The sequence below is a fragment of the Phoenix dactylifera genome, chromosome 2 (assembly GCF_051530095.1).
Source record: "Phoenix dactylifera cultivar Ajwa chromosome 2, Ajwa_hap1_PhDact_Kaust_v1.1, whole genome shotgun sequence".
NCBI lineage: Eukaryota > Viridiplantae > Streptophyta > Magnoliopsida > Arecales > Arecaceae > Phoenix > Phoenix dactylifera.
This window is the reverse complement of record NC_143191.1, coordinates 1,384,869-1,411,298: the sequence shown is the minus strand read 5'-3', so window position 1 is coordinate 1,411,298 and position 26,430 is coordinate 1,384,869. Positions and strand designations below refer to the sequence as shown.

The 26,430-nt window shown below is 39.2% G+C and overlaps 4 protein-coding genes across 6 annotated transcripts; all 4 read left to right on the top strand.

Moving 5' to 3' along the window:
* The first annotated feature begins 3,466 nt into the window (after positions 1-3,466).
* On the top strand, positions 3,467-5,702 carry LOC103706062 (polygalacturonase-like). 2 transcript variants are annotated; one of them, XM_088717205.2, is made up of 4 exons: positions 3,467-4,252; positions 4,348-4,637; positions 4,938-5,161; positions 5,369-5,529. In XM_088717205.2, the coding sequence occupies exons 1-4, from the start codon at positions 3,809-3,811 to the stop codon at positions 5,386-5,388; spliced, it is 978 nt and encodes a 325-aa protein (XP_088573331.1). In that variant the 5' UTR covers positions 3,467-3,808; the 3' UTR covers positions 5,389-5,529. The 2 variants fall into 2 exon arrangements, with proteins under 2 accessions (XP_088573331.1, XP_008788254.3); XM_008790032.4 differs by having other exon boundaries at positions 3,470-4,252; positions 4,938-5,166; positions 5,369-5,702.
* A 2,893-nt stretch (positions 5,703-8,595) lies between these two features.
* Positions 8,596-10,935, top strand: LOC148714495 (polygalacturonase-like). Its single transcript, XM_088717219.1, has 4 exons — positions 8,596-9,042; positions 9,123-9,412; positions 9,795-10,023; positions 10,714-10,935. The coding sequence occupies exons 1-4, from the start codon at positions 8,596-8,598 to the stop codon at positions 10,933-10,935; spliced, it is 1,188 nt and encodes a 395-aa protein (XP_088573345.1).
* A 3,418-nt stretch (positions 10,936-14,353) lies between these two features.
* Positions 14,354-17,764, top strand: LOC120113363 (polygalacturonase-like). Its single transcript, XM_088714870.2, has 4 exons — positions 14,354-14,884; positions 15,406-15,695; positions 16,796-17,033; positions 17,176-17,764. The coding sequence occupies exons 1-4, from the start codon at positions 14,453-14,455 to the stop codon at positions 17,392-17,394; spliced, it is 1,179 nt and encodes a 392-aa protein (XP_088570996.1). The 5' UTR covers positions 14,354-14,452; the 3' UTR covers positions 17,395-17,764.
* Positions 17,765-19,554: 1,790 nt separating this feature from the next.
* Positions 19,555-25,539, top strand: LOC103706119 (Zinc-binding dehydrogenase family protein). Of its 2 annotated transcripts, XM_088714871.1 has the most exons (6): positions 19,555-19,943; positions 20,026-20,203; positions 21,497-21,663; positions 21,747-21,829; positions 24,992-25,346; positions 25,472-25,539. In XM_088714871.1, the coding sequence occupies exons 1-6, from the start codon at positions 19,713-19,715 to the stop codon at positions 25,499-25,501; spliced, it is 1,044 nt and encodes a 347-aa protein (XP_088570997.1). In that variant the 5' UTR covers positions 19,555-19,712; the 3' UTR covers positions 25,502-25,539. The 2 variants fall into 2 exon arrangements, with proteins under 2 accessions (XP_088570997.1, XP_008788347.3); XM_008790125.4 differs by lacking the exon at positions 25,472-25,539 and having other exon boundaries at positions 24,992-25,453.
* The last annotated feature ends 891 nt before the right edge of the window (positions 25,540-26,430 follow it).

Here is a 26,430-nt window from a genome sequence, read left to right as displayed (position 1 = left end):
AGTAGTCTCCGAATCATTATAATAAGTCCATGAATTTTGGTTGCATACGCTCCATGTGCGATATATAGGACTCGTTTGGTTCGTAGCAAAATTTTTCTTACTGGAATGTTTTTCCTAAAAAGATAATTCTATAAATATAATGCCAGAGTAACTTATATTTGGTTGAGCATCTATTTTTCTAAAATAGTACTTTTGGAAAAAAAAAAAAGAACACTAACTGGTGAAGGATATGGGTTCTTTTTTTTATAAAACATGAAAATTTTATTTTCATGAAATAGCTACTTATCTATTTTTTTTAAAAAAAAAATCTTCAGTCAGATAAAAAATATTTTTTATTTTTTTTACTATATATATATATATAACTTGCGCTCAATTCCGAACATGGTTGGTCCCTGGTATTCTTTGCAACGGCCATCAACTTGCGCTTTGCAAGCCTGAGCAACGCATTCACGTCACGCGCGAGCACAGCGAACGAGCGAATTGCGGGGTACGTGTCGGCGTGTCGGCCTCATGATGATGGTAAGCTGACTTCACCGAGATGTTTCTTGAGAGCTAAAAAAAAGTCATGAATGGAAGCATTCAGCCCGAAATAACGGCCATCCCTTGATTGGCGGCTGCAATCTCGACTTCATGTGCAACGACGCTGGTTTTTCTGCCCATGCAGCTGACCTCTACAAGTTTGTAGAATAGGTTTAGTTATGTAGGCTTAGCTTAGTATATTATATTTTCTAAACAAAATGATGGGAATCTCTCTTACATTAATTTTGTTAATGCAAAAGGGAGAAAGAAAAAGCCAATGAAACATGGCCTCTCTTTAAGTGCACATGAACAATTTTTTTGCCACATGGTGAGAAGGAATTTTGGTGCAACACATGATTTTGTTGCCGGACACAACTGAATTGGTTGATTGTGAAATTGACAAATCAAAAAATAAATATTTTGTATGTAATTTATTGCTTCTTAATTTTTTTCTTTATGATAAATTATTGATTGGACCAGATCCACCAGTTGAGTAGTAGGGTGGAGCGGTCCAACCATGAACCAACATGCATAAAGACGGACAAAAAAAAAGGGAGTAATTCCGGCGTGTTTCTACATATTGGTTTGTGGTTGAACTCATCAACCAGCTCAGCGGTGAATCTGATCCGATTTAAAATTTTATATTTTCTATATGTCAAAAAGGAAAACTCGCCTCAACCAAAACCCACCTGCCCGATCCTTTTCTTTATAGAATTTCTTTGTCGAATAGTTGTCACCTCACATGCACTAACAAACCATAATAAAGAAATACACTATATCTCCAATATTTCTTTAGAATATTCTGATCTATTTCCTCTTCTTTTCTTCTTTTCTTTCTTTTGTTTTACCCTTTTTCCCATTTTAGCAGCTCCGATTCCATGGTCCATGCTTATGGGTTTGTTTTTTGAGGAAGAAGAAGAGGGATAACTCCATCTGAATTTTATTAAAGATTAAGAATACAAGAAAGAAAGAGTACAACAAGATAAAATAGAAAAAAAATGGAGATGGTCCAAATTCTCATACAATCATCCAAAAAAAATCATAAATTCAAAATTCAAAATGCTCCCACATAATTCATACTTTGAAATTTAAAATTAAATTTCAAATGACTAAATAACCCTGTCATTGCCATCAAGAAGCACACTATAACAATGCCGCCAAATAATGCCAAGAGAAAATACAGCTGGATTGTTGACGTCGGATTATGGATTTGTGAATTCTCAAACATCTGAATATAATTTCTTGCTCTGAAGTCTAACACAACATGTTATGATTCTCAAGTTTTGATCTTCTTTTTGGAGCATTTGTTGGTGAAGAACACGAACCTTCTGATAGTTTTGGGAGTTCCTACTTAGAAAAATGATATATTGAGATCATGTTTCAACTAAAGAATGTAAGCAACCTAGGTTTTAATGGATTATTAATTTCTTCTGCCTTTGTCACACCCTAACCCAATGGCCTCAGCCGAGCACGTGACAGAAGGCTACACATCTAAAGGGTTTAACCTCATAGAACATGCAAGGCCTGCCTTTTGATTTGTACGTATTCACATAATTCCAAACTTAAGCAGTGGTATAAATAAATAATCAAATATAATGATTCAAAAGAAATAATCTACAAATAATAATGAATAAGAATAAGTCTAATCTAATTGTTCAAAGAAACACTAATCAAATATCTTTTAAACCCTAAGCTCCTCATTGCTCGATCCCAAGCCCCGTCTATTCTCCCGAAAGAATGAGGAAAGATAAATGAGTTTTACAAACTCTGCAAGTTACCAAAACCTCTACTTTGTACAAGATAGAAATTTACAGTTTGTAAGATTTTCTATAGTTAAACATATTAATGAACATATCATATCTATCAACATAAATTTCAAAATAAGAATAGTTACTATTTCCCCGTGCTTTGTGAGATCTCTATTCTTTCCTTCATTTATCTTAAGAATAGTTAATGAGTTCAACCAGTGTTCACATTCAAGAAAAGAAGGTTCAGAGACGTAAGATTTTGATGGTACTCATCTCTTCGGATACATTGGATGGAATGACACGGCAAAATTTTAATAATAATCCAAATAGCCTACATTTTGAAACATAAACGAGAAACTAATGAAAAAGAACATGTGTGTATTTAATGAAAAAGAGAGATGGCCATACCATACAGAGAGAAGTTTCATGCTGATGGTTCATGAAGCAGAGAAAGCCATAGCCCAATTCAAGGAACGATACATATGGGGTGAGTTTTCCTAAGCACCAACAAATTTCTACCTTTCCCTTGAAGAAATACACACACACACACACACACACACACACACACACACTTCCATTCGATTGCTCCCCAAATGGATTGATGTGCAGTAGACACTCTTTTAAGATTATGAAACCAGTACGTAGAAATCATTTTTGAGTGCATGAAGAATACCAAGGATACAAGTGGTAGCATATTTCGTAGCTAGCAATTCCCATGCCACATGTTCCTCTATTTGCAACACCTCATTTTCCACACTCTGAGAAATACCAGTTTGCATCCTTGGATTGGGTAGGTACTGTTGGGTAAATCAACTATAGTAAACACATATGGTGCAAAGAATAGTAAGGGAGATCAGGGTTGTTCTTATGGAATAAAACTCTGCTTTAGAGTTCCCATAGGCTGATGGAAATTCGTAGTGTCCTACAGCCTTTGTATGCTGTTTTTTTGTGATTTATGAGGCTTTAATGAACAGCCTGATGTTCACTTTTATTCTAATTAGCCAAAGCAAGCTACCTTGAGCCCGGTTTTGCATGTATTTCTCCAAAGAAGAAAATAAAAGCAAAGGAGAGAGGGAAAAAGACAAAACCTCTTGGATATACGGATTAATTTAACGGAAACAGTTGAAAGCAACCGATACTGAATAAAAAACAGTTCGGTGGACAAGATTCTAGTTTCAGTTACTTGCAGGTCCTCCTCTCTAGCCTCATCATATAAACTTTTGAAAATATAGCCATATCATATAAACTTGCATTCCGTCCTCCTGAAGGAACCTGCTTGTATACCAACTCAAGAGACCAAACACAAGAATCAAGCCCCTCCTTTCCCCCTAAACTTGGATAACAACCTTATAGAAAGCTTTAACTTAACACACACATAAAAAAAAACTCTCACACTCCTCTCCCTCTCTGAAATCAGGCAAACCTTTCGTCCTTTTCCAGCCACCAGAGCCATCCACTGATCCATATAAATACCAACTCCCTCAGACCACCCGGCTCCATCCAAGTCCTTGTAAACTTTCATTAAAACAAAGAGGAGTCCAATGACTCAACTCATGCAATCCTTCCTCCTCCTTCTTCTCCTCCTACCAAGTTTCATCCACTTCTCCTCATCGGTAGAAGCATTTCACGACGTTACTGCCTTTGGTGCCAAATCCGATGGTCGGACAGACTCGACCAAAGCATTCATTAGTGCGTGGACCGCCGCCTGTCGGTCTCCGAACCCTGCTACTATCCATGTCCCCCATGGCTCCTTCCTGATAGGGCCGGTCACCTTCCATGGTCCTTGTAGGAGCAGCAGGATCACCATCCAGATCGACGGGACCCTTGTCGCGCCATCGAATTTTGCTAATCTTCGTAAACTTGGACAGTGGATGCTGTTCGATCACGTCAACGGCGTCTCGGTGTACGGCGGGACCGTCGACGGGCATGGCTCCTCTCTGTGGGCCTGCAAAGTTGCCGGACGGAACTGCCCTGCCGGTGCAACGGTAGGTTAAATTCCGGCAATATGAACTGCCGTTCTACGTAGTAAAATGAGCTGCAGCTGTACGGTAACCTGACCATTATGCTCTTCTCCATGCAGTCGTTAGCGTTCAGAAACTCGAAGAACATCTTGATCACTGGACTAACGTCGATCAACAGCGAGCTGTACCACATCGTGATCGACAGCTGTCAGGCAGTGACAGTGAAAGGGGTCAGGATCACGGCGCCCGGAGACAGCCCTAACACCGACGGCATCCACGTCCAGTCTTCTGCCGACGTCACAATCACCGGAACCGGCATCAAGACTGGCGACGATTGCATCTCGATCGGACCTGGCACGATGAACCTGTGGATCGAGAAGGTCACCTGCGGACCTGGCCATGGCATAAGGTTTGGAAAACATTGCACCATGGCGGATCTCCACCATTATTATTATTTAGAATTTTTTTGCACGAATATTCTTCTAAATATCGAATTTTGCATGAATACTTTTTCTAAATTGATATTCGCACATATACCTTCCTAAAATAGTTGTTTTGCTAGTTTATTTTTTTATTCTTATTTTTGCATATTATTATATTAGAGGCATTTGTGTAAAAAATTTTTTATTATTTATCATTAAATTTGTGTTTCACACGTACATGAGTCTCGTGCTGGAACGCTCACACGTGTGATGTTGGTGGCCGGCAGCATCGGGAGCTTGGGGAAAGGGTACGACGAGAAGGGGGTGGAGAACGTAACGGTGAAGACGGCGGCGTTCACGGGAACGGAAAACGGGCTGAGGATAAAGACGTGGGGGAGGCCGAGCGAGGGGTTCGTGAAGGGAGTGGTGTTCGAGCACGCCACGATGCAAAATGTCCGAAATCCCATCATCATTGACCAAAATTACTGCCCCGATGAGAAACGGTGCCCTGGTCAGGTAAAGAAATTAAATCCAACTCCAAGGGTAAACTAGTCTGATAGTAACGGCTAACTTATCCCATCACGTAGGGAATAACGTTTTATTCTATCATGTTCGGTATTCTCGTAGGATTTAGGATATAATTTTCCTTGTTAAATTTTAATTTATATATTGATATATATATATTTTTAATAAACTTTTTCTGTCTCTCTTTGTGTAGAATTCTGGGGTGAAGATTAGTGAGGTGAAATATATGGATGTGCAAGGGTCATCTGCATCACAAGTGGCGATAAACTTTGATTGTAGTGCCAGCAACCCATGCAGCGGAATTGGGCTGCAAGACGTAAAGCTTACGTATGGAAACAAGCCGGCAAGATCGTCTTGTCAACATGTCCATGGTACTGCCTCTGGTTCTGTCGTGCCGAGCTGCTTCTGAGTTCTTGAGTTGTAATATTATATATGTAACCGTATATCGGAGTATGAGTTAATGATTTGGTTGATGTGAGATGTTTTACTACTCTAGTAGCAATGGAATGGAATGAAGAGTTAATGGATTGATATGTCTTTTTTATTAGTAATAATTTCGGCCAAAACCGTTGGTATCATTCATGGTCCCAATTAACTTCTGAATATTTGTCCAGTGCCCGTAAAATTCGTAGTTTGGGTCTCAACGTTTTTTCCAGGGATTACAAGGTTTGTCAAATTCCTAATACGCGCGGATAGCATAAAAACGAACTCTCTCATCTTCAAAATATTGGCTTACAATTAAAAACAAGCCTAGGAAACCGGAAGATTAACCAGTTATATTTACTTTGTAACCGCCTTAAAGTTGCTAGGGGTGACACTTTACTCTGCCCCAGATCCACCCTGACTCTAGTAGATTGGATTTTACTCGATCCGAAGTGGGTGTAAATAATAGTAAAATCCATCTGGAGACTCGATCGGATATGGCTCTCCGCAAATCCTTTCCTCATTGTTTGTCCTATTTGCTTCAATCGTGAGAAAAATGGAACATGTGAAGGATTATATGCCAATGATGCTAAGTTATTCATGTTTTAATCGATTGTTTTTTCAGTTCAAAAGATATTTAACTTGTTAAAGAATAATATTTTATTGAAAAATTTAGTTTGTTATGTTCTAATTTCTATTTATTCGACTCCTTTTAATATTATGTGAATAATTATTTTTATATTATTTTTTATTTGTTTTCTTCGTATACAAAAATATAATTGCTGAAGCTTCAATCGACCTGATCTATCCAACCTGCTTCATCTAACTCTATCCATCTGGTCCCATCCTGCCCTAAGACGAGTGGTGGATGAAACTTGCTAGGCATGAGAGAGACACAAGATCCATGATCATAATTATACGTGAACTCCAAAAAAGTGCTTATAAATTTCAGCAGTGAGTCTTTTTACCTCTTATCATATCTTTGCTATAGGATTTGGATGATGCTCAAGATCTCATTTTTAAGCCAATTTCTCAAAATATCCCATTAATATACTAGAATCCAGCAAGAGCGATGCACTTGGATGGCTGTAATTTTAACTAGAAAAATACATGAAAGATTTAATCAAGGAACCTCTATATCTACGAAGGATTATTTTAACTGAAAAGATATTTGAGTCTATAAGAATTCTAATTAAAGAAGGAAATGAAGATTTTTCTCTTTTTTCCCCTTGATGTTAGGACTAGGGGGCGCATGGGAAAGAAAGCACCATATTTTTCTTTTTTTCTTGTTGGAGCTTTCGGGGGATGCATAGCTTCAGGCTCTCAGACTTGGAAAAGTGAAGCCGGCCGCAATCCTTTCCTACTGTATATTAGTAGACTGGAATTAATATTGCACATTAAATACATGCGATTGAGTGTTGATTTAGGGCATATAAATAGCTCAGGAAAAGAGCATTTCAGGAATATTGATAGTCGGATTTGCTCTTGAAAGGTGGAGAAGCTCTTCAAGGTTATTCATTAAATAAATTAAAGATGCTCTTCCTTGAATGGATATATCTCTTATATTTTTCAAATAATTAACTCAAAAAGAACACAAACTAAAAGAATGAAAGCATCATGCATGCACGCAAACAAAATATTTTGGGAATAAAATCCGGTGCTAATACATAGCTGAGCACTCATATAGAGATAATAACATATTCTTTTAAATGTGGTTACGTTTCACTTGGCTTGTGAAGCACGCCCTCTTAACATGCATGAGAACTCCACCGAGCTTTCAGTTTGGAAGTTATATTGATGATGACTACACACACACACACACACACACACACATATATATATAAGAGATTTTTGGAAGGTGATGCTGTCAACTTTCGCCACCATTTCTCTCTCTTCCCTCCATACACCTGCTGTGGTTTAATTCCTCCATGGAGAAAGTTGATGAGGAATCTATGTCACATGTCACCTTGGAGACAATAACCATAAAACAAGGCTCCTTGCACCAATGAAATTAGTCCTTTCGTCCCCTTGCACGCATGGGGAAACCGTGGCAGCAAAGGCACGGCTTAGTCTCGAAACACTGAAGCTATATATTATCCAAGATTGCTCCAATATTGTGATGATGCTGCTAATTAAAATTCCTAATTGCATGCAAGGCTAAAATTCTTAGCAGTATGCAAGAACAACACTGTCACAGCTCACAAAGCTCGCAAGGCTCAAGCGGAGCCTTTGGTATAACTTCATGTTTGAGGGTGATGATATGTATTGATTTGTAATTGACGCCGCTTCCTTCTCCTTTCCTTTACTCCACTTGTCAAGTCATATGAGGAATAGAGTTCATATTTTCCACTACAGATATAAATCAGCTTGTCACATGGTCCAACATGGACCTGAAGAAGTGAAATTTTGTTAATATTATGAGCTGCAAATTAAGTGACCTAAAACTGAGCTCAAATTCACCTAATAAAACCCACTTACTCAGATTGGTCAATTCAAGGTAGCAAGAAATTGATGCTAAGCACAAGAAGTTTGGTAGAAAGATCCCTTCCGGTCTACAATTAAACACATATTTGACACCTTAGTTTTTGGAATGAAATTAATCAATTCTATTATGCCTTTTTTTGGGAATGAAATTAATCAATTCTATTATGCCTTGACTTTGACAACATAGTGAGCTGCCAAGTGAAAAAACAATCCTCTCCTTCTCAGTAATCCATGTCTCAAATTAGGATGCCTCAAGATAAACACATATTTGACACCTTAGTTTTTGGAATGAAATTAATCAATTCTATTTTGCCTTGATTTTTATTTTCTTACCAAAATTCTGTATCCTATATAATTGCATATGTGTTCGAAATTGTACGAATGTGATCTGTCTCATATCTGGAGAATTAAAGCAATATATATATACTCCCATTTTCAGCCACCAGAACCTCCCGTAAGTCTATAAAAATACCCACCAAAACATCTCCATTCATTCCTACTAGAGTCTCATATATGGTTCAACTCATCAATTCCCTTCTTCTTCTTCTTCTCCTACTACTGCCCTCCATCCACTTGTTCTCATCGGCGGAAGCAGTCTACGTCGACGTCGTAGACTTCGGCGCTAAACCAGATGGCAAGACGGATTCGACCAAATCATTCCTCAGTGCATGGGATGCTGCCTGCGGCTCGACGGGACCTGCGACCATCCTTGTACCCGCTGGCTTCTTCTTGGTGGGTCACCTCGCTTTCTACGGTCCCTGTAAGAGCAGCAACATCACTCTCCAGAACGATGGCACCCTCGTTGCACCGTCCGATTACGCCAACTTTGGAAAGGTTAAGCAGTGGATGATGTTTGATCGAGTCCAGGGTCTCTCGGTGTACGGCGGGACCATCGATGGCCGTGGCTCATCTCTCTGGGCCTGCAAGACTTCCGGTGGGAACTGCCCCCAAGGTTCAACGGTACGTACGTGCTCCCGGCGTAGAATGGCCTTCCTCCAGCGGTCGTCTCTTAATTCATCATTTTTAATTTCTCCATGCAGTCGTTAACGTTCAGGAACTCGAAGGACGTCATGATCAAAGGCCTGAGTTCGATCGACAGCGAGCTGTACCACATCGTGATCGAAGGCTGCCAGGGGGTGACGGTGCAAGGCGTCAAGGTCAGGGCTCCGGGAAACAGCCCGAACACCGATGGCATCCACGTCCAGGGATCCACCGACGTGACGATTACCGGGACCAGCATCGGGACCGGCGATGACTGTGTCTCGGTCGGCCCCGGCACGGCGGGCCTATGGATCGAGCAGGTCGCCTGCGGGCCCGGCCACGGCATAAGGTGAGCTAGGGAACAGGACGAGGGCTGTATATCTTTCGCGCCAGGGGATGATGATTCACCTTCCTTCCCGCGCATCCACCGTTGGATCGCGCGATAGTCACTTCGAGATCGGTGCAGGTGGGTGATCGAGGGAGCTCGGAGTGCTTTGAACTCTGTGCGGAGTGCCGTCCAACGGTCGACGCGGTGGAAGGAAGATCCATCGTCCTTTCGCGCGGAAGATGCAACCCGGATATCCGAGGGAACATGCATGGTGCAGGTACACCATTGCATGTCGTGTATCTCGGTAGGATCATCAAAATGAGCTGCGTTTCACACGTGTGGGAGTCTTTTAGTGTTCTTACGTGCATCGATGTGATGGTACTGGTACGTGCATGGCTGGCAGCATTGGGAGCCTGGGGAAGTCGTACGACGAGAAGGGGGTGGAGAACGTGACGGTGAGGACGACGGTGTTCGCCGGGACGCAGAACGGGCTGCGGATAAAGACGTGGGGGAGGCCGAGCAAGGGGTTCGTCAAGGATGTGTTGTTCCAAAACGCCGTGATGCATGATGTCAAACACCCCGTCATCATTGATCAGTATTACTGCCCCCACCACATAGATTGCCCTGGCCAGGTAATGCAATTCAGTCTATTTCCAAGGGCAAATGTTTCCTTGCGTTGTCGGCTTACACCGTAGAGTGCGGTGCAACCCTAGATAACTACTATATCATCTGATCGTAGAGATAAAAATTTATCGAGCAAAGTATGATGCATGGCATGCGAAATTTGCTGTATGTGGCACGTAACATTTTCTCTGTTTGATAACTATTCGTCTATCTCTGCAATCAGATGATGTAGCGGTCATCGAGAGCTGCATCGTTCTCCATGATGCAACGCAGAGGATCGGATCAGAATATATAGATTGTGTTGTGACTAGGGAAATTTGAATTCCAAAAATAAATGCATCATAGGGTGGAGGTAATGATGACTTCCTTTTTTTCTGATTAGGACTTCAAGAGGGAATTATTTTGTTTTTGATATCAATTTATATGTGAAAATAAGTGATACATTAATTCATTCTAGGTCAAGCTTGTTTAAGCTCATTTGTTTGGTAAATTATAACTCTGTGCCCAAGGTGCGCGCATATTTCAGCTCCGTTTATTCACCAAACAAACTTGAATATATATTATATTAGCCTGCCTGTATAAATTGGAAGTTACAGCCTTAATTTTCTGAGCTCGAATTTTTAATATTTTGATCTATGTTTTCTAAATTTGCATATATAGCTGACTGGATTAATTATTACCATAATCTCTCTGATCAGGATTCTGGAGTAAAGATTAGCCAGGTGACTTACAGTAATATCCGGGGATCATCTGCGTCACAAGTGGCGGTAACTTTTAACTGCAGCAGCACCAACCCATGCACCGGAATAAGGCTGGAAGAGATAGACCTTACCCATGGAAATGAGCCGGCGAAGTCATCTTGTGAATGTGCTGAAGGCACTGCCTCTGGCTTTGTCGAGCCTCCAAGTTGTCTTCAATAATCTCGATGATATAACAACAGAATAAAATCTTCAGCTTAATTTGTTATCCTCATGTCTAAGTTAAACTTAATCCCACAACGCGTCCAGTTCCAGTATGCTTGCCTGATATTGATATCATATCAGGCGTAGCCAAAATGATCACCGTTTCAAGATGCAGCATTAATTCGTCTCATTTTATCAGATGCCTCAGGATAAAATGGCATCGATCATGCAGTCTTTATGCAAGTCGGTTCTTAAAGCAGACTTCGTGGCCCTCATCTTCAGTCTTAAATCACTGGTTCTGGTATTAGTGCGCTGGAGTTTCGCCATGGACTTTGATTGTATGCAAGTATTTAGTCGGAATTTAGCTGAATTCTACCTGGGTCTATCTCATGAGTCTGGCCCCCAGCTACAAAATTCTGAGCTGAGCCAATCTAAGAGCATTTGCTGATCCTAATTAAACCAGGCTCAATCTACGCCCTTTTTAGTAACAATGGAAGTTGGGTTGGGTGCAATCTAAACCGAAGGTTGGGTTGAGTTGGCTCAGGGTTTGCCCACAATCCGATCCAACCCACTCAAGTTGCAACCCTACCTTTTAAGTCCTAAATCTAACATGGTTATAACCATCCTGTTTTGGTTGGCAATTGGATAAAAGAGCTAGGATGTGTTGGGATTTAAGGTTGGTCTTGATGATGGGATTGATATATACATCACTAAACTTAAAAATAGATTGGTAATATCAATACCTAATGCATGACTAGAAAAAGATATAACAACATATTTTTCTTAAGAAATATACAATAACATAATTATTAAGTAACATTATCATATAAGGACTAGGTTATTTGGCATGCAACATATGACTATGGATCAAAAAGTCACATTACTGTTCTATTTATTAGCTGCTGAATGATTTCTTTCAAACAAATTCTTGGTAGTTTCTTATAGGTTTTTTCATCGACAAATATTGATTATCAGTCTAAAATTCATAGAATGCAGATAATGGAGGTGTAAGAAAATATAAAATATATAAATAAATCTACTTCATCCTATTAGCTTAAGCTTTTAGGACAAGTGATGATTTCAACATGGTATTAGAGCAGAGGTCCTGAGTTCGAACCCTGTCTCCACACTCTTTAACCCCATTATTAAAAATTTCACATGTTGGGCTCGCCCATTAAAGAAAAGTCCAGCCTACATGTGAGGGGGAGTATAAGAAAATATAAAATATATAAATAAATCTACTTTATCCTATCAGCTTAAGCTTTTAGGACAAGTGGTGATTTTAACAGGAGGAACCTTGATACTTGAATTCATTTTTTAACAAAGTTTTTCTTAAAAGTACTGTAGCTGGATTTTAGGTCTTAAGCAAGGCTAAGGTGAGGTCCTGAGTCCGTATACTTTGGCTACTAAGACGAGATTTGAGGGCAATCCCTAATTCATAAACTATATTGAAATTTAGAACATGGAGAGATATTTAGGCATTATAAATTTAACAATTCAATTGCTTTGTTTTTTCATCTAGTTAAAGATTATCTCTCCAAAATTGCAGTAATATTTCATTGGGCCTATTCATATCCAAATTAAATTGGACTAAAATTGACCTTATGAAATCTTAATATTAGATAAGGAAACATATCGCTCTAGGCCCAACTTAATTAGTGGAGTCAAATTCCTAGTCAAGTTTATGTTAGAGTAAGTTATTTCCTTAGTTTGGTTTTACTGAATTTATTTGAAAACTATTCTATAAATTACTAATAATTGCATAAAATAGATTTATAAATATTTTTAAAATAAATAATAAAATAAAATCGGAAGGTATGTCTAAAATGAGGTGTTTGAAGATACTATCCTAAGAATGAATTTCGCCCTCCTCGTGTAGGTATATGGCAAGGTCATTACAAGGATACGATGAAGCTAGCTTGGTTTGAATCCTACCTATCACGAGCATGATCATATAGAGGTTTAACCCAAATGGCCCTTTCGATTTTTAGGAAAGAAGAGAAGAGAGCAAGGAAAAAATGGGAGAGAGAAACTATAAGAAAGAGTCTAACTTGCAGAAGGGGGGAAAAAATGGCATATTAACTCCCACAAGGCATCCAAATTAATCTAAGCTAAGCTTCTATCTTGTATTAGAGACACTGGACCTAAAGCCTTTTGGGTCCTATCATTATGCTTTTAGGTTTGACTGCACCAACTTTAGCTAGGTACACTTTATACTCTGAAATAATCCAACCTTGGAGTTCTACATTTCGAAAATTCAAAACATGTTTTATTACTGGCCTTAAAAAGGAAGAAGGCTCTTTATCAAAGTCAAAATCCCTTTATACATTGAATCAGCCTCCTTGCCAAAGCGTCCAAAGTTTTCTCCGCCATCCTTCTTCTTTTGCCACCAAAACTTGCGCCAAAATTGACGTTGGGTAGGAGTGGATGGAGACAAGCACAATCCATTCTAAGCCTCCTCCTTAATAAGCGGAAAGTTGGATGAATGGCCAACCGACTGAACCAAGAGTCAACTGTGGGTTAGAAATCTTTTGTTTCTCCTCATGAGTTTGTCTATATTTTAATGTTTTAAATTTTCATGTCAACTACATTTATTTAAGGAAACATTTGTGATTTACCACAAATGGTGCGGCAAAGTGATGGTCTGGTCTGTGGCGGATCATTTCAAAAGGCTTCTCTGGTCTTCTGAGACTCATGTACCTATAGCGTTTAAGAATATTTTATTTTCTAATTTTCATAGCTATATTCACAGCATATCGGCGTAATAATATGCCGTGAATGTGTGGTTGTTCATGCCATAACAATCCCCTTGAAAAGCTCTAGCAGCCATCCGATCTGCCAACTCTCGCGGTATATGTATTGCTCTAAACACCCAAAAAGCTCTTCAATGTTGCACTGCATCATTGAACAAAGGAATATGTCTGTGTATGGATTAGAAGTATCAACAAAGATCCAGCGAATTATGGTACTAGAGTCATCTTCTACCAAATCCTAGTTTGCTCCTAATGTGCGAATTGCCACCTGAATACATAGTTTACAATCTCTTAATATGGATCCAGATCCAGCAGCATCATTTTTAACACCCAGTGGGCTAGAAGAAGTAACTCTTGCAGCTACTTCAGGGTCTTGATTGAGCATTAGAAGAAATGGACAAATCGGTTCTGAAACAATGCTGGAAAAAGCCATTCATTCCTTGCATTCCAAATTTGCCGAGTTAGACGGGCATCAAGCCTCAATCAAGCTGGACTTCATGTTACAAATGCCCTTTTTCCACAACAATTTCCAAGGGACAGTCTCAACTCTCGGAATCCAACAAACCCCACATCGCAATCAAAGTCCTCGCAAGAGAAAGAGAGTTTCCATGGCTTAAGCTTGACCAAAGAACTCGAGCCCTTCACGTAAGTCAGAAAATGTCTCAAACCAAGTAGTCATCCTTTGGAAGGGCAGCAATCCTTTAAATACCCTTAAAACTCACTGCAACCAACCACATCTCTTTGTACATTGTTTAGAAGCAGAGTACTACTGTACTAGTCCCATGGCAAAGCTCCCTATCTTTGTCCTACTCAAACTATTTCTCCTCTGCTTCTTGCCAAGATCAAATGCAGTCTACAGTGTACTTAATTATGGAGCCAAAGCTGATGGAAAGACGGACTCGGCCCAGCCACTCCTCAAAGCTTGGGCGGCGGCGTGCCGGTCATCTTCTCCGGCGACCATCCATGTGCCTGCAGGGAGTTTCCTAGTAAGCCAAGCCATCTTCCATGGCCCATGCAAGAACACTGCGATCAAGTTTTCGATCCATGGGACGATCGTCTCGCCTTCATACTACGGCAAGTCAGATGCTTCAGGGAAATGGATTGCCTTTAATAACGTCGAAGGCGTCACGATTCGCGGCGGGAACCTCGACGCAAGAGGTGGAGCTTTGTGGACCTGCAAATTTGATGGCCGGAGCTGCCCAACCGGTGCACCTGTAAGTAAATCAGGTCATAATATAAATAGAATTTCTTAGCCCGTATAAGTACCCAATATCTTTTTGACAAGACTAAACACGCACGCTCTCTTTGTTTAAGCTCTATCCAATTTCATTGAAATCTAATTACTAGCACCACGATCGGTCCGTAATCAGACTTAATGAGTCCGTGCTGCAGTATCCCCCAATCTGCATGGGTTATAGGCCGGATCTGCTCTGATACTATTTGTCACAACCTAGGATCTCACAAAAAAAGACTAGCTAGAAGATATTTTTGGAGTTTCTTAGTTCTGTACAAGTACCTAAGATCTCTTCCATGAATGATCTATATAGGACTAAACACACGCGAAGAATAGATCAATTAAACTATTTTGCTTAAATTAAGCATAAGTTAAAAATAACATAAATAAGGAAGATCCTGTGCTCTCCTGCTTCCAACCAGAATTCAGCCACTCACCACTTCATGTGAAATAAGTTCTTTGCTCTAAAAATGGTTGTTGTTTTTTTGGATTAATTTGCAGTCGCTGATTGTCAGCAACTCGAAGAACATCGCGATCGACGGCGTAACGTCGATCAACAGCGAGCTGTTCCACATTGTGATCCTTGGTTGCCAAGGAGTGAGGATTCGAGGCGTTCACATCCTGGCATCAGAAAACAGCCCGAATACTGACGGCATCCATGTTCAGATGTCCACCGGCGTGAGCATCGTTCAGGCCAACATCAGGACCGGCGATGACTGCATCTCCATCGGACCGGGCACCTCCCACCTTTGGATTGAACGTGTGTTCTGCGGACCAGGGCATGGCATCAGGTGAACATATCTTGACACAAAAAAATTAACCAGGGCTAGGTCTATCTGAATTTGGCCCCAAACCGATCGGTAACTTGACCAAACTCAGGAAAAAATGGGTCAATGTGGCTCTAAGATTTGGCCATAAGTTGGCAGCTGAAATGCATCGTTTCTTAATTCTTCCAACCCTCTATTTCATGTTCATCTAGATATTTTATTCATGCATAGGAGGAACTCTCCACCCTCTTAATTCTTCTAATGGCCTGTACTCTAGACTCATGCACACAAGCAGACAAATTGACCTACAGGCCTCATAAGCCATTGTCTTATGTTGTTCATGAACTAAATTAGGAACAGAACATTTTCATTTCTAAACGATTCTTGAATTTAAGCCAGTTCATTCACCTTCATGTCAATCACATCATATATTTTTGAACTTGTTTTTTAAAAAAAAACAGCGATGATGTGCCACTATTAGGATTTGAACTATGAATTTCTCTGAGAAGGAACATTTAGGAGAAGGATGCTGATAGTTGAACCCGGATCATGTTGGGCACTCTTGACTACTAGTGCATGCAGTATATATTGTATTAAGGTGTTTCACATAATATAAATAATTTTTTTGCATGAATATCTTCTAAATATCAAATTTTGCATGACTATTCTTCCAAAATTGATATTTACATGTATACCCTCGTAAAACACTTGTTTTGCTATTTTACTATTTTTTATCCTTGTTTTTATATATGTACCTATGCCATCTAACACCATTATTTGAAATTAAAATAACTAAAATATCCTGAATTGGTAGATGTGCAAAATGAAATATTTATAAGGCGATCGCGGTGAAGGACAAAAAAGTAATTTCAAATTTTTTTTTATTTTTAATTAAAATAAATATGGTTTTTATTAACGGTGTTAGAAGAATCATCATATTAGAGGAATTTGTGCAAAAACACTAGGATACAGAAATAAATATAAATTTTGAAGGAGGTATTCACACAAATTTGAAATTTTAGAAGGATATTCATATAAAAAAACCCCATATGAATTTAGCAAAAGTTTTTCATTAACTTCATCTTCAATAAACTGAGATCTCTGTGGGATTTGGTTTGTATCAGCATTGGGAGCTTAGGCAAATTGGGGGAGGGACTTCAGGTGGAGGGTGTGCAAAATATAACGGTAAAGTCCGTCATGTTTGCGAACACTCAAAACGGATTTAGGATTAAGACTTGGGGAACAAATGCTCGTGGCTACGTTAAAGAAGTCGTCTTTGTAGACGCGGTGATGCGAAATGTCGAAAACCCTATCATCATCGACCAGAACTATTGCCCTGGAAACCACAATTGCCCTGGAGAGGTATGCATTGAACTTTTATCTGTAGTAAATGCACAAATAGCTTTGATAGCAATTGGCAATAAAGTTTTTTTTTTCTTTATTTATCTAATTACTAGCCAACTTACAAATAATCTTTATTTTTTCTATATATTTTTTTTTGCAGAATTCGGGCATTGAGATCAGTCATGTGAAGTACAAGAACATTCGAGGGACATCCGCAACAAAAGTGGCTGTGAATTTCAACTGTAGTCCAAGGAATCCATGCAATGGAATTCGATTGAAAGACATTAAGCTCATGTATCAAAATCAATGGGCGCGGTGTTATTGCAAGCATGCTTATGGAATTGCTACTGGTTCTGTTATCCCACCGAGTTGTCTTTGATGCTTATGCTACCAACATTATGCTATTATTCTAGGGTATCCCTGTGGGTATTGGGTAAGTCTGTGCATTGGCCTGCTCAAGCCGACGCTCAAATGCCTTTGTTTCATGTAGTTTTGCCTATGCACTTACCCTGGTGTATAGAAAAAAACTAATTTTTAGACCACCCATATCTACCGAGAGGCGAACAGTGCTACCGACTGGATGGCCTCCTTTGCAGCTTATCATACTAGAGAGTTTTTTTTGGAGAATTAAGCCTTTATTTCTATTCTCTCCGTCAGTTTCTCTTTTCTAATTTTGTCGGCTGCACTCATGTACGTTTTGTGTAAGACGCTGTTATATTGAAAAAGATAATAATAATAAAAAACTAATTTATTCTATCTTTTAGGTTTTCATATTCATATGTATGTTTTTTGTTTCCTTCTTTTCTTTTTCTTTTCTTTTTTCAACCATGGTACTATGAATTTTCAAGTGGCAACAAAAGTCCCTAGCTTGATGGTAGCCTTGTTCCATTGCAGTTCATTTCTAATTCATCAATACTTGAAAACACCTCAATTCTAGTAGTAGGCATGTATGCAAATATATGGGAACTCTAGGGAGGATATAGCTTTCAACGGTCAAATAGATGTTTCAAAAAAAGAAGAAGAGTTTAGCCATCAAATGGACTGAGTGGTTCTTAAATTGAAATTGAGCTTCCAGAGGCCGAGCTGAGGGCGGCATGAGCTGGTTTGGGCGACGCACGGCACGTGTTGCAGGCTAGAGCAGTTATACTTGAGGACAATTCGGTTATGGTGATTGGCTAGATACAGGGTAGGACCAGTGACATGAGAGGGTGCCACCCTTTGCTTCGGAACTTCCGGACCATGATTAGTGGTAACGTGGCATTCGAAGCCAAGTACATGTTTAGAGAGGCTAAAGAAGCCGCAGACTGAGTGGCCCCATATGTATCTAATCACTCCAGGGTTGCTCTGTGGGTTGGGAAGAGAAAGTTGCCTAGAGAGCTCCGTGATTTACTTTTTTGTAACCTTCTGTATCCGTACTGGAATTATTTGAATCATCTAGTTTAGCCAAAAAATAATAATAATAAAAATAATAAAAAGAAATTGAGCTAGACTCGCCTTGGCCACAGTGGTGCCAGCCCAAATTTAACTCAAGAAACTACGGGGGAACATTTGACCAGGCCTAAAATCACTTTTAGGCCTCTAGCCCAGCCCATCCCATTTAACGGGCAACCCCTCGCCCCTTCCCTTCCCTTTTCTTATTATTTTAAATGACTCTCAACGGTCCGCTAACTACATTCCTTGCTGGCCATTTTCTCGTTTCTTACCGAAACTTGCCTGGTAGTTGAATCCTCTGTTTCTACTTTAGAAAGATCGTGATCTCTGCCGACTGGAAAAAAAATCTGATATGGATTCTGTGTTCATAGACCTCACTAATATAAAAATAGGCGCTGCAATCAAGTTTCAAATAGATATAATGAAATAAAAGAAGTCTGGAATCTTAGTTTTGTTGATTTCTTAATCTTTATCACTTTTTTTAAGAGATTCGAGTGCAGTGAGACAAAGCAAATCTTTTCTTTTCCTATATACATATAAATATCTTAAAAAATAACTGTTGCTTTAAGATTTTTATCTTAGTCAAACATTGTAGCTGGTATCACTATGGAGCATCTTCTGATATGTTATTTGCATAAATTTCAGCTTCATCACCTTAGCTGATATAAAACAATCAAATTTGAGATATTGGCTGATATAATATGTATTCATGTCACCTAATATTCTTCAAGCTGTATGATTTGATGTACATGAGCTATAGCCATCTTCAACTATAAAAGATGGGCTATCTGGCACTCTTTAATCTATAGAATAAAAATCATCTCCTCTCCTCTTTTTCTACATTTTTCACACCTCCATCACTTTTTCTTTCTTAAATATCTTTTTAATTAATTTTTTTTAAAAATCGATAATAAAATATAATTTTAGTTTTTAATTTATCGTATCGATCAAGATTTCAATATCTTAGTCCGAAAAAATCAGTCAAAATCTCAAAAAAAATTAATTATATTATATTATATTATATTATTTATTATATGGAGATAAAACAAAATCTCGGTTCATCCTGCCCGCCGATCGGCAGGTAAAAACCCTTGCTCCCCACCGCTCCTGGCGCGCCTGTGGTTATAGTTTTGGTAGCGCCAGCTCCTGCTCTTTGTCCCACGAAACAGCTCTCAAACCCCATTAAAACCTCTCTCCATCTCTCTGCCGTCTCCCGCTGTTTCTCCACCACCCAAATCTCACTGTCTCTCTCTGAGAGGGTTGGAAATGGACGAAGGGGAGGAGGTGAGGAACAAGCAGGTGGTGATGAAGGGATTCATCGCGGGAGCTCCGAAGGAGACGGACATGGAGCTGAGAGAGGGGAAGGCCAGGCTGAGGGCTCCCAAGGGTTCGGGTGCCATCCTCGTGAAGAACCTCTACCTCTCCTGCGACCCCTACATGAGAGGAAGGATGAGGGAGAACTACGATTCCTACATCCCTCCCTTCCAGCCCGGTTCGGTACATCCCTCTTTCCCCTTCTTAGTTTCCTCTTCTTCTTCTCCTTAACTTTTCTTAGATTTTGCTACTTGTATTCCTGAAGGTGATAGAGGGCTTCGGGGTGTCCAAAGTTGTGGATTCCGATAATCCGGGATTCAGCGCGGGGGAGTTGGTCTCAGGGCTAACTGGTTGGGAAGAGTACAGTTTAATTTCGAAGACTGAGCAGCTGAGGAAGATTCAAATCAAAGATATCCCTCTCTCATATCATGTGGGTCTCCTTGGTAGGTCCCCTTTTTTTGTTACTAAATCTGCCAGCAAATTTAAGACAATTATGCAGCAATATTGCAAGCTGAAACTGTTGGCATCATGTCATATCTTTTTCAGATTTATTCTTGCAAAGAAAAAAAAAGAAATATTATTACATGCTCAATACAATGCATTATGAACATTGTAGACAGGTAATGTTTGCATAAATCTACATCGCACCTCGCTGTAAACGATGCTTTGCTGAAACATACAGGCTCCACAAGATGTTTCTCTTCCTCAAGCTGTACCACCTCTTTCCGAATTTACCTCTCTCCCATCACCAGCAGTTGCTTTTTGATCATATATGAACGTATACATAAATTGGGTTAGTCTAGCATCGTATATATATCTACTTTTTTTGCAATAAAAAAAAAAACATAAGCATGTTAGCCTTATGCAGACATGCATTTCGTTTGACCCCTAAGTGGTCGATGTTTGATACGATTTCGAACTTCCAATCACTACCTCCAGATTCCTGACATCTTTAAAAGTGTACCTGTATACCGGCTCCGATTGTTATCTTATTCTCCAATGTTTGTCTAGATGAGCACAAAAATATATATATGTTGCTTTTGTTTTTTTTGTTTGCTTTTCCCTATCTATCTGTTTGCTCTAAAGTGGTGTGTGTGTGAGAGAAGGTTTTGGAAGATCCAGGCCACTGTTTGATTGAGATTGAAAAAGGGATTAGAATTATATACTGATGGGGGCCACGAGTTCCCAGTGTGGATGGCCAGGCCAAGTTTATGCCAGGTGGTGGTAGGTGAAGACATGGCATTAGGTTTCAAGAAACCACAAAAGAGTACATAAATGTTTGACAATAGGACCAATTTGTTTTCTTTTAGTGATCCTTTTTTTTATTGCTTAGTTTCATTATTACTCAAATGGAAGATAAGCGGGCAAGTAAAAGAAGCTAATTACTGAGGTTTTACAATTTTTTTATTGAAAATATATGCCTTTAACAAATATATGTGATTTTATTACTTGTAATATATAGGACAAATTATCCAGTTTCTTTTAAGGGATGCTTTTTTGGTAATCCCACAAATTTTGTCTACCTATTCTATTTTTGAGTTTGCTTATTTAGCTTTGTGTATACGAATGGGTCAATATCGGGAAATACGGTCTTTTATTGTTGATACTCATAAATTATGAACCGAGCTATTAACAGGGTATTTACGTTCGGTGTTTAATATCTTTTGGATCCTTTTGGCAGATCTATTGCATATGCTATTCAACAATGTCTGTCTCAAATCAGTTTTTTGCCACAGGTATGCCAGGTTTTACAGCTTATGCTGGATTCTATGAGATCTGTTCTCCAAAGTTTGGGGAGTATGTCTTTGTGTCTGCTGCATCAGGAGCAGTTGGCCAGCTTGTTGGTCAGCTTGCAAAGCTATATGGCTGTTATGTTGTTGGAAGTGCAGGCACGAGGCAAAAGGTAGGCTCTTGTTAAATCATTAATTTCATATATATGCTTAGGATTAGCTGTTTTAATTGAGATAATTGAAATGGCAAAATCAGGTTGATCTTCTGAAGAACAAACTAGGATTTGATGAAGCTTTCAATTACAAAGAGGAATCTGACTTGAACATAGCTCTGAAAAGGTCAGTTCACAAGCACATCATGGAATTAACTGCTGAGGATCTTAATTTTCTAGTCGTGGCTTAGTTTATTGCATGTAGTCTGTATTAGAAATGTCAGCAAGGTTCTTGCACCATATATAAACTATCTATCAATTATTAAGAAGTTTTGATATATGCTTTCTACTTGATTATATAAGTTAGGATCTAAGTGTATAAGTGTCATCTTAGCTGGTTGTTCCAGTTTCCTTCATCTTTAAGTTTATTATTTTGCATTTCTTCCTATCAACCCTCTCTTCTTCTAGGTTTCTTAAAAAGCTATTTTAATGTTAGTATGATCCAACTTCAATATGTAGCACTTTTTTTTCCTTTTATTTTGAGTCTGTTAAGTCTGAGGAAGCTACCAGTTTTATCAAAAATCTTTTATGTAAAACCTGATATTTATAAGCATGGATATTGAGTATAGTTTAGTGGGTGGAGTAGATGAGGAGATTGTGTTATTCCTTAAGATGAGAGGTGATGTGGATATCAAGGATTTGGTTTCTAACAGAGTAGCGATTCAGATCGTAAAAGACCTGTTTCAAGGGAACCACTAGCTCCTGGGAACCTCATTAAACCCATGTATTAGATTTTGAGATGCTTGCGTTACCTATAACCCAATCTGTAACTTGCAAGCACATGGCTTAACTAACCCTAGCAAAACCAGGTTTCATCAAAATCTTGTTTTACTGTAACCTAGTAATCAAACAAACAATTACTGTGTCATAGTATTCTCATTGGGCTCACAGCTCACTAGTCACTTGCGTTAAATAGTCCTGTTGCCATTGGACTGATATACATGTCTATGTTCTATTCTGTTGGTAAATGGTACCTTACCTGAGCTCATGGATATCGCTCTCTCCTGATGCTGTCTCTGATTGCCTCCTATAACGGGTATTGTTACATTATTTACTCTATTCTTCAGGCACTCCTCCAGTGAAATACTATATGGTGTCATTTTGATGGTCGAGATTGCTTCTTCGTACAAGTTTGTGTTTTTGTTTTTTTTAACAGATGAAAGAAGGGGAATGAGCCTTTTGTTTGGTGGGCCTTTCAGCCTTGACCCCATGGTCAAGCACTAGTTAGCAAGCCCAAAGGCAAAGAGCACATGGCATAATGGTCCATAGACCCTTGTATCATGGTAGTGTGGCATAAGATGACCCAAACCTGCTAACCCGTACAAATCCACCTGAAATAAATGGGTTTGGTTTGGTCATTGTTAAATTCAGATCAATAATGGGTCAAAATGAAACCAACCTATTTATAAATGGGTGGATTTGGGTTTAGCTCTCGAATCTGATGGGTCACCCAAGTTGAAGCAGCCAGAAATTATCGGTTCCCAAACCCATGGTCCATGTTCATCTCACTATTCTATTTGTTGCATCTTAGTCAATTCATCGTTAATTAATTTTTGATTGTGATAGATTCTAAGTTTTTAATTTTTTGTGCTTATGATCAAGGTTTTAAATCTTATTGGACGGGGCTATCTTGATTTTTTTATGGAATGGGACGTGCCACTATCTCATCCTATCTCGACATTTGGGACACAGGATGTCCCAAGACGTGCTGATCGAGATGTTGGGATGATGGCGGGATGGTTTTGTCCCAATACATGGGATGGCACCCCATTTTGGTATCTTACGGGACGTCCCTCCGATATTTGAATCTTGCTTATGATGATATGTTGCAAATTTAATCTGATTTTTTTTGTTTGTGATATTTGCATGCTATATTTTGTCTTATTCTTTAGTTATATATATAATTGGCAAGTGCAAATTTATATAGGTTGGTGGATGGGCCCTGGTGTATTTAAAATAAATGGGTCGGGTATGGTTTGGAAAATTTTATTGACATGAATCCACTTTGACTTGACCCAACCCCACCAATTGCCACCCCTATACCATGGCCATGGTACGAGACCTTCACATCAAGGCCCAATGCGCCATAGGACTCTATTAAAGAAAGAGGGGGTGGAGGTCAGACACTTGACCGCTGAAAGGGTACAGATTCATTTGTAAGCGGAATCTGAAACAAGCACATCCTCATTGTTCAGCTCTCTCCAGTTCCATCAGCAATAAGCTAAATCTAGTTTGGTGAAAATGATTCATTTGGGATAAAATTTCAAACTCACCTAAGTCTGCACCAAGAATTTAGAAGCTTCCTGTGTAAATGAATTATGCGAATGTTTGTGCAGTGAACACGCTATCCAGTTTTGATCTCATCAATGGTTGATATACTAACACAAAGATTGAAGAGAAAAACTTTCATTATGAAGTATTTTAAGAGAAAACATCCTTTAAATCAGCTTATATGGTCTTTATTATAACTTCGTTGTTATTTTATCGTAATAGAAATGACCATATTCTGAAACTCTCATGATGAGCTTATTTAGCTATTTATTTATTTCAGGTGAACTGTAAATAATAAATGACTTGCCCAGATGATTTTTTTTTTTTTTTTAACTTCAAATGTACAGTTTCATATCAAATTGTTTAGATCATATATCTGAATGCAAATAGCCGATAATATGTGATTTTTGGACCTTGGCTCTGGTGTATATTGCAACATCTCATTTTGGCTAATTTTTTAATGATTCTTAGAGGTCCGCTTGGGCTTGATATCAGGTCACATAAATTTGCTCTATTAATTCATCGAACTTTCTCTACTTCAAGTCATGCATCCTAGTCAATCTTCTCTGGCCACGATGAGATTTTTTTGATGATATCATTTCAATGAAACTCACAATTTAATTTAGGAAACTGCGAGCTTTAAGTTATCCAAATAAGGTTTTCATTTGTGAATTTTCGGTCAAAACTTGACTGAGTCTGTTCGGACATGTTTGTTTGTTGAGAGAGCAGTTCGGACATGTTTGACTCAGTTACGTACAGTTTTTGCAAGATCGACAAAATCTTCATTTTCTATTTCTTTTTATTTTAGATTGGTCGACAATTTTTTCTATCAAATAGGTCAGATCATACAGAAAATCAAATCTCCATGCTGAACTGAAATTTCTTATCATCATCATGTGTCATATTGCTTTCCTATAATTTTCAGCTTTATTATGTGATGCCTGGGCTCTTGAATTTCCCATGTCATGCCTTGTACCGGTCCTCAGCGCCTTCATCTTTTTTAACCTGTAAACCTTAGGTGTTTTCCCAAGGGCATCGATATCTACTTTGATAACGTCGGTGGCCCAATGCTCGACGCGGCGCTCCTCAACATGAGACCACATGGCCGAATTGCTGTGTGTGGAATGGTCTCTCAGCATGGAGTCTCCGATCCTCAGGGAATCCGTAACCTGCATTGTCTTGTATCAAAGAGCATCAGGATGCAGGGTTTCCTTCAGCACGACTATCTGCACTTGTTTCCTCAGTTCTTGGATCATATAGTTAGTTATTACAAACAAGGGAAGATTGTTTACATGGAAGACATGAGTGAAGGACTTGAGAGTGCTCCAAATTCATTCGTTGGCCTATTCACTGGTAAAAATGTAGGCAAGCAGGTAGTATGGGTCTCCAAAGAGTAATTTTCTTTTACATGCTTGGCCTTTTATGTTCTTGTATGCAATTCTTATAAACTTCCCAAATTCTCTTGTTAATTTTTGCTGAACTGTTTGTGAAACATCAGGAGAAGCATATGCTGTTTGTTAGGCTATGAAGCCAAATATATAAGGACAGACCCTATATTCCTCACAAGCAGCACATTAGATTGCAGTGCTACTGGCCTGTTTATGCTGGTGATTTTATAGACATGGATCCTGCACTTCCAAAATTTGGTTGTCATTTGGCTAACTGGCTTCTGCCTTCTCCCAGGAGTGGAGAGCATGATTGCGAATTCGTTGGAAGGGTTTAAGTGTGTTTGAGGGTGAGTTAACACTCTTTGGATCCTCTTGAATTCTTGCTTGAATTGGAGTGTTCCAATTGGATATTTATCTATTGTGGAAAAACTCACAATTGAGCATATGATTCTTGTTAAGCTCTAGTTACGGGTGGCAATTAATTTGTCTCAACTTGTTATTGATAAAATGGTTAGATATAGGTTTAGATTTTTAATCCATTTAATAAATCGGTGAAGTTCGAATTGGAAGATTTATCTAATGTGGAAAATCTTACCATTGAACATAAAGCTTTAGTACATGTTTAATTTGTCTCAACTCATGTTATTGATAAAATGGTTAGATATTAGTTTAAATTTTTGACCTATTTAATAAACCGGTGACCTATTGTGCCATCCTAAGTCTTTGGTGCCGTTCTTTGCACGGTGCATTAATAAGCCCATCACCATCCTCGTCTTTGGCCACCTCACAGACTCTGTCATCTGCCGTCATCATGGCTTCGGCCAAATCCCGCCGGATCCGGAGCATCTCCACGGCCGGCCCTCCGGCACCTCTCCCCATCTGATCTAGCCCTCCGCGTCCCCAAAATTTTCCCTGTATCCCGGTCAAGCTCTGTGGTTGGAAATGTAATTTGATGGAGGAGTCCCAAGATGGGTCCACACTGAAAGTCCCTAGAAAAAACGTCCGCGGGATGGCAGTTTTCCACCTGGGCCCGTCCGTCTTTAACGCCGGCGTCAAAAAGCTCACGTAG

Coding starts and splice junctions, on each gene's coding strand:
- LOC103706062 (XM_008790032.4), top strand. CDS start 3,809: ATGACTCAACTCATGCAATCCTTCCTCCTCCTTCTTCTCCTCCTACCA. Junction 4,638..4,937: donor GGACCTGGCCATGGCATAAG/GTTTGGAAAACA, acceptor GGTGGCCGGCAG/CATCGGGAGCTTGGGGAAAG. Junction 5,167..5,368: donor AGAAACGGTGCCCTGGTCAG/GTAAAGAAATTA, acceptor CTCTTTGTGTAG/AATTCTGGGGTGAAGATTAG.
- LOC148714495 (XM_088717219.1), top strand. CDS start 8,596: ATGGTTCAACTCATCAATTCCCTTCTTCTTCTTCTTCTCCTACTACTG. Junction 9,043..9,122: donor ACTGCCCCCAAGGTTCAACG/GTACGTACGTGC, acceptor TTCTCCATGCAG/TCGTTAACGTTCAGGAACTC. Junction 10,024..10,713: donor ACATAGATTGCCCTGGCCAG/GTAATGCAATTC, acceptor CTCTCTGATCAG/GATTCTGGAGTAAAGATTAG.
- LOC120113363 (XM_088714870.2), top strand. CDS start 14,453: ATGGCAAAGCTCCCTATCTTTGTCCTACTCAAACTATTTCTCCTCTGC. Junction 14,885..15,405: donor GCTGCCCAACCGGTGCACCT/GTAAGTAAATCA, acceptor ATTAATTTGCAG/TCGCTGATTGTCAGCAACTC. Junction 15,696..16,795: donor GGACCAGGGCATGGCATCAG/GTGAACATATCT, acceptor GGTTTGTATCAG/CATTGGGAGCTTAGGCAAAT.
- LOC103706119 (XM_088714871.1), top strand. CDS start 19,713: ATGGACGAAGGGGAGGAGGTGAGGAACAAGCAGGTGGTGATGAAGGGA. Junction 20,204..21,496: donor ATATCATGTGGGTCTCCTTG/GTAGGTCCCCTT, acceptor TTTTTGCCACAG/GTATGCCAGGTTTTACAGCT. Junction 21,830..24,991: donor TTGAACATAGCTCTGAAAAG/GTCAGTTCACAA, acceptor TGTAAACCTTAG/GTGTTTTCCCAAGGGCATCG.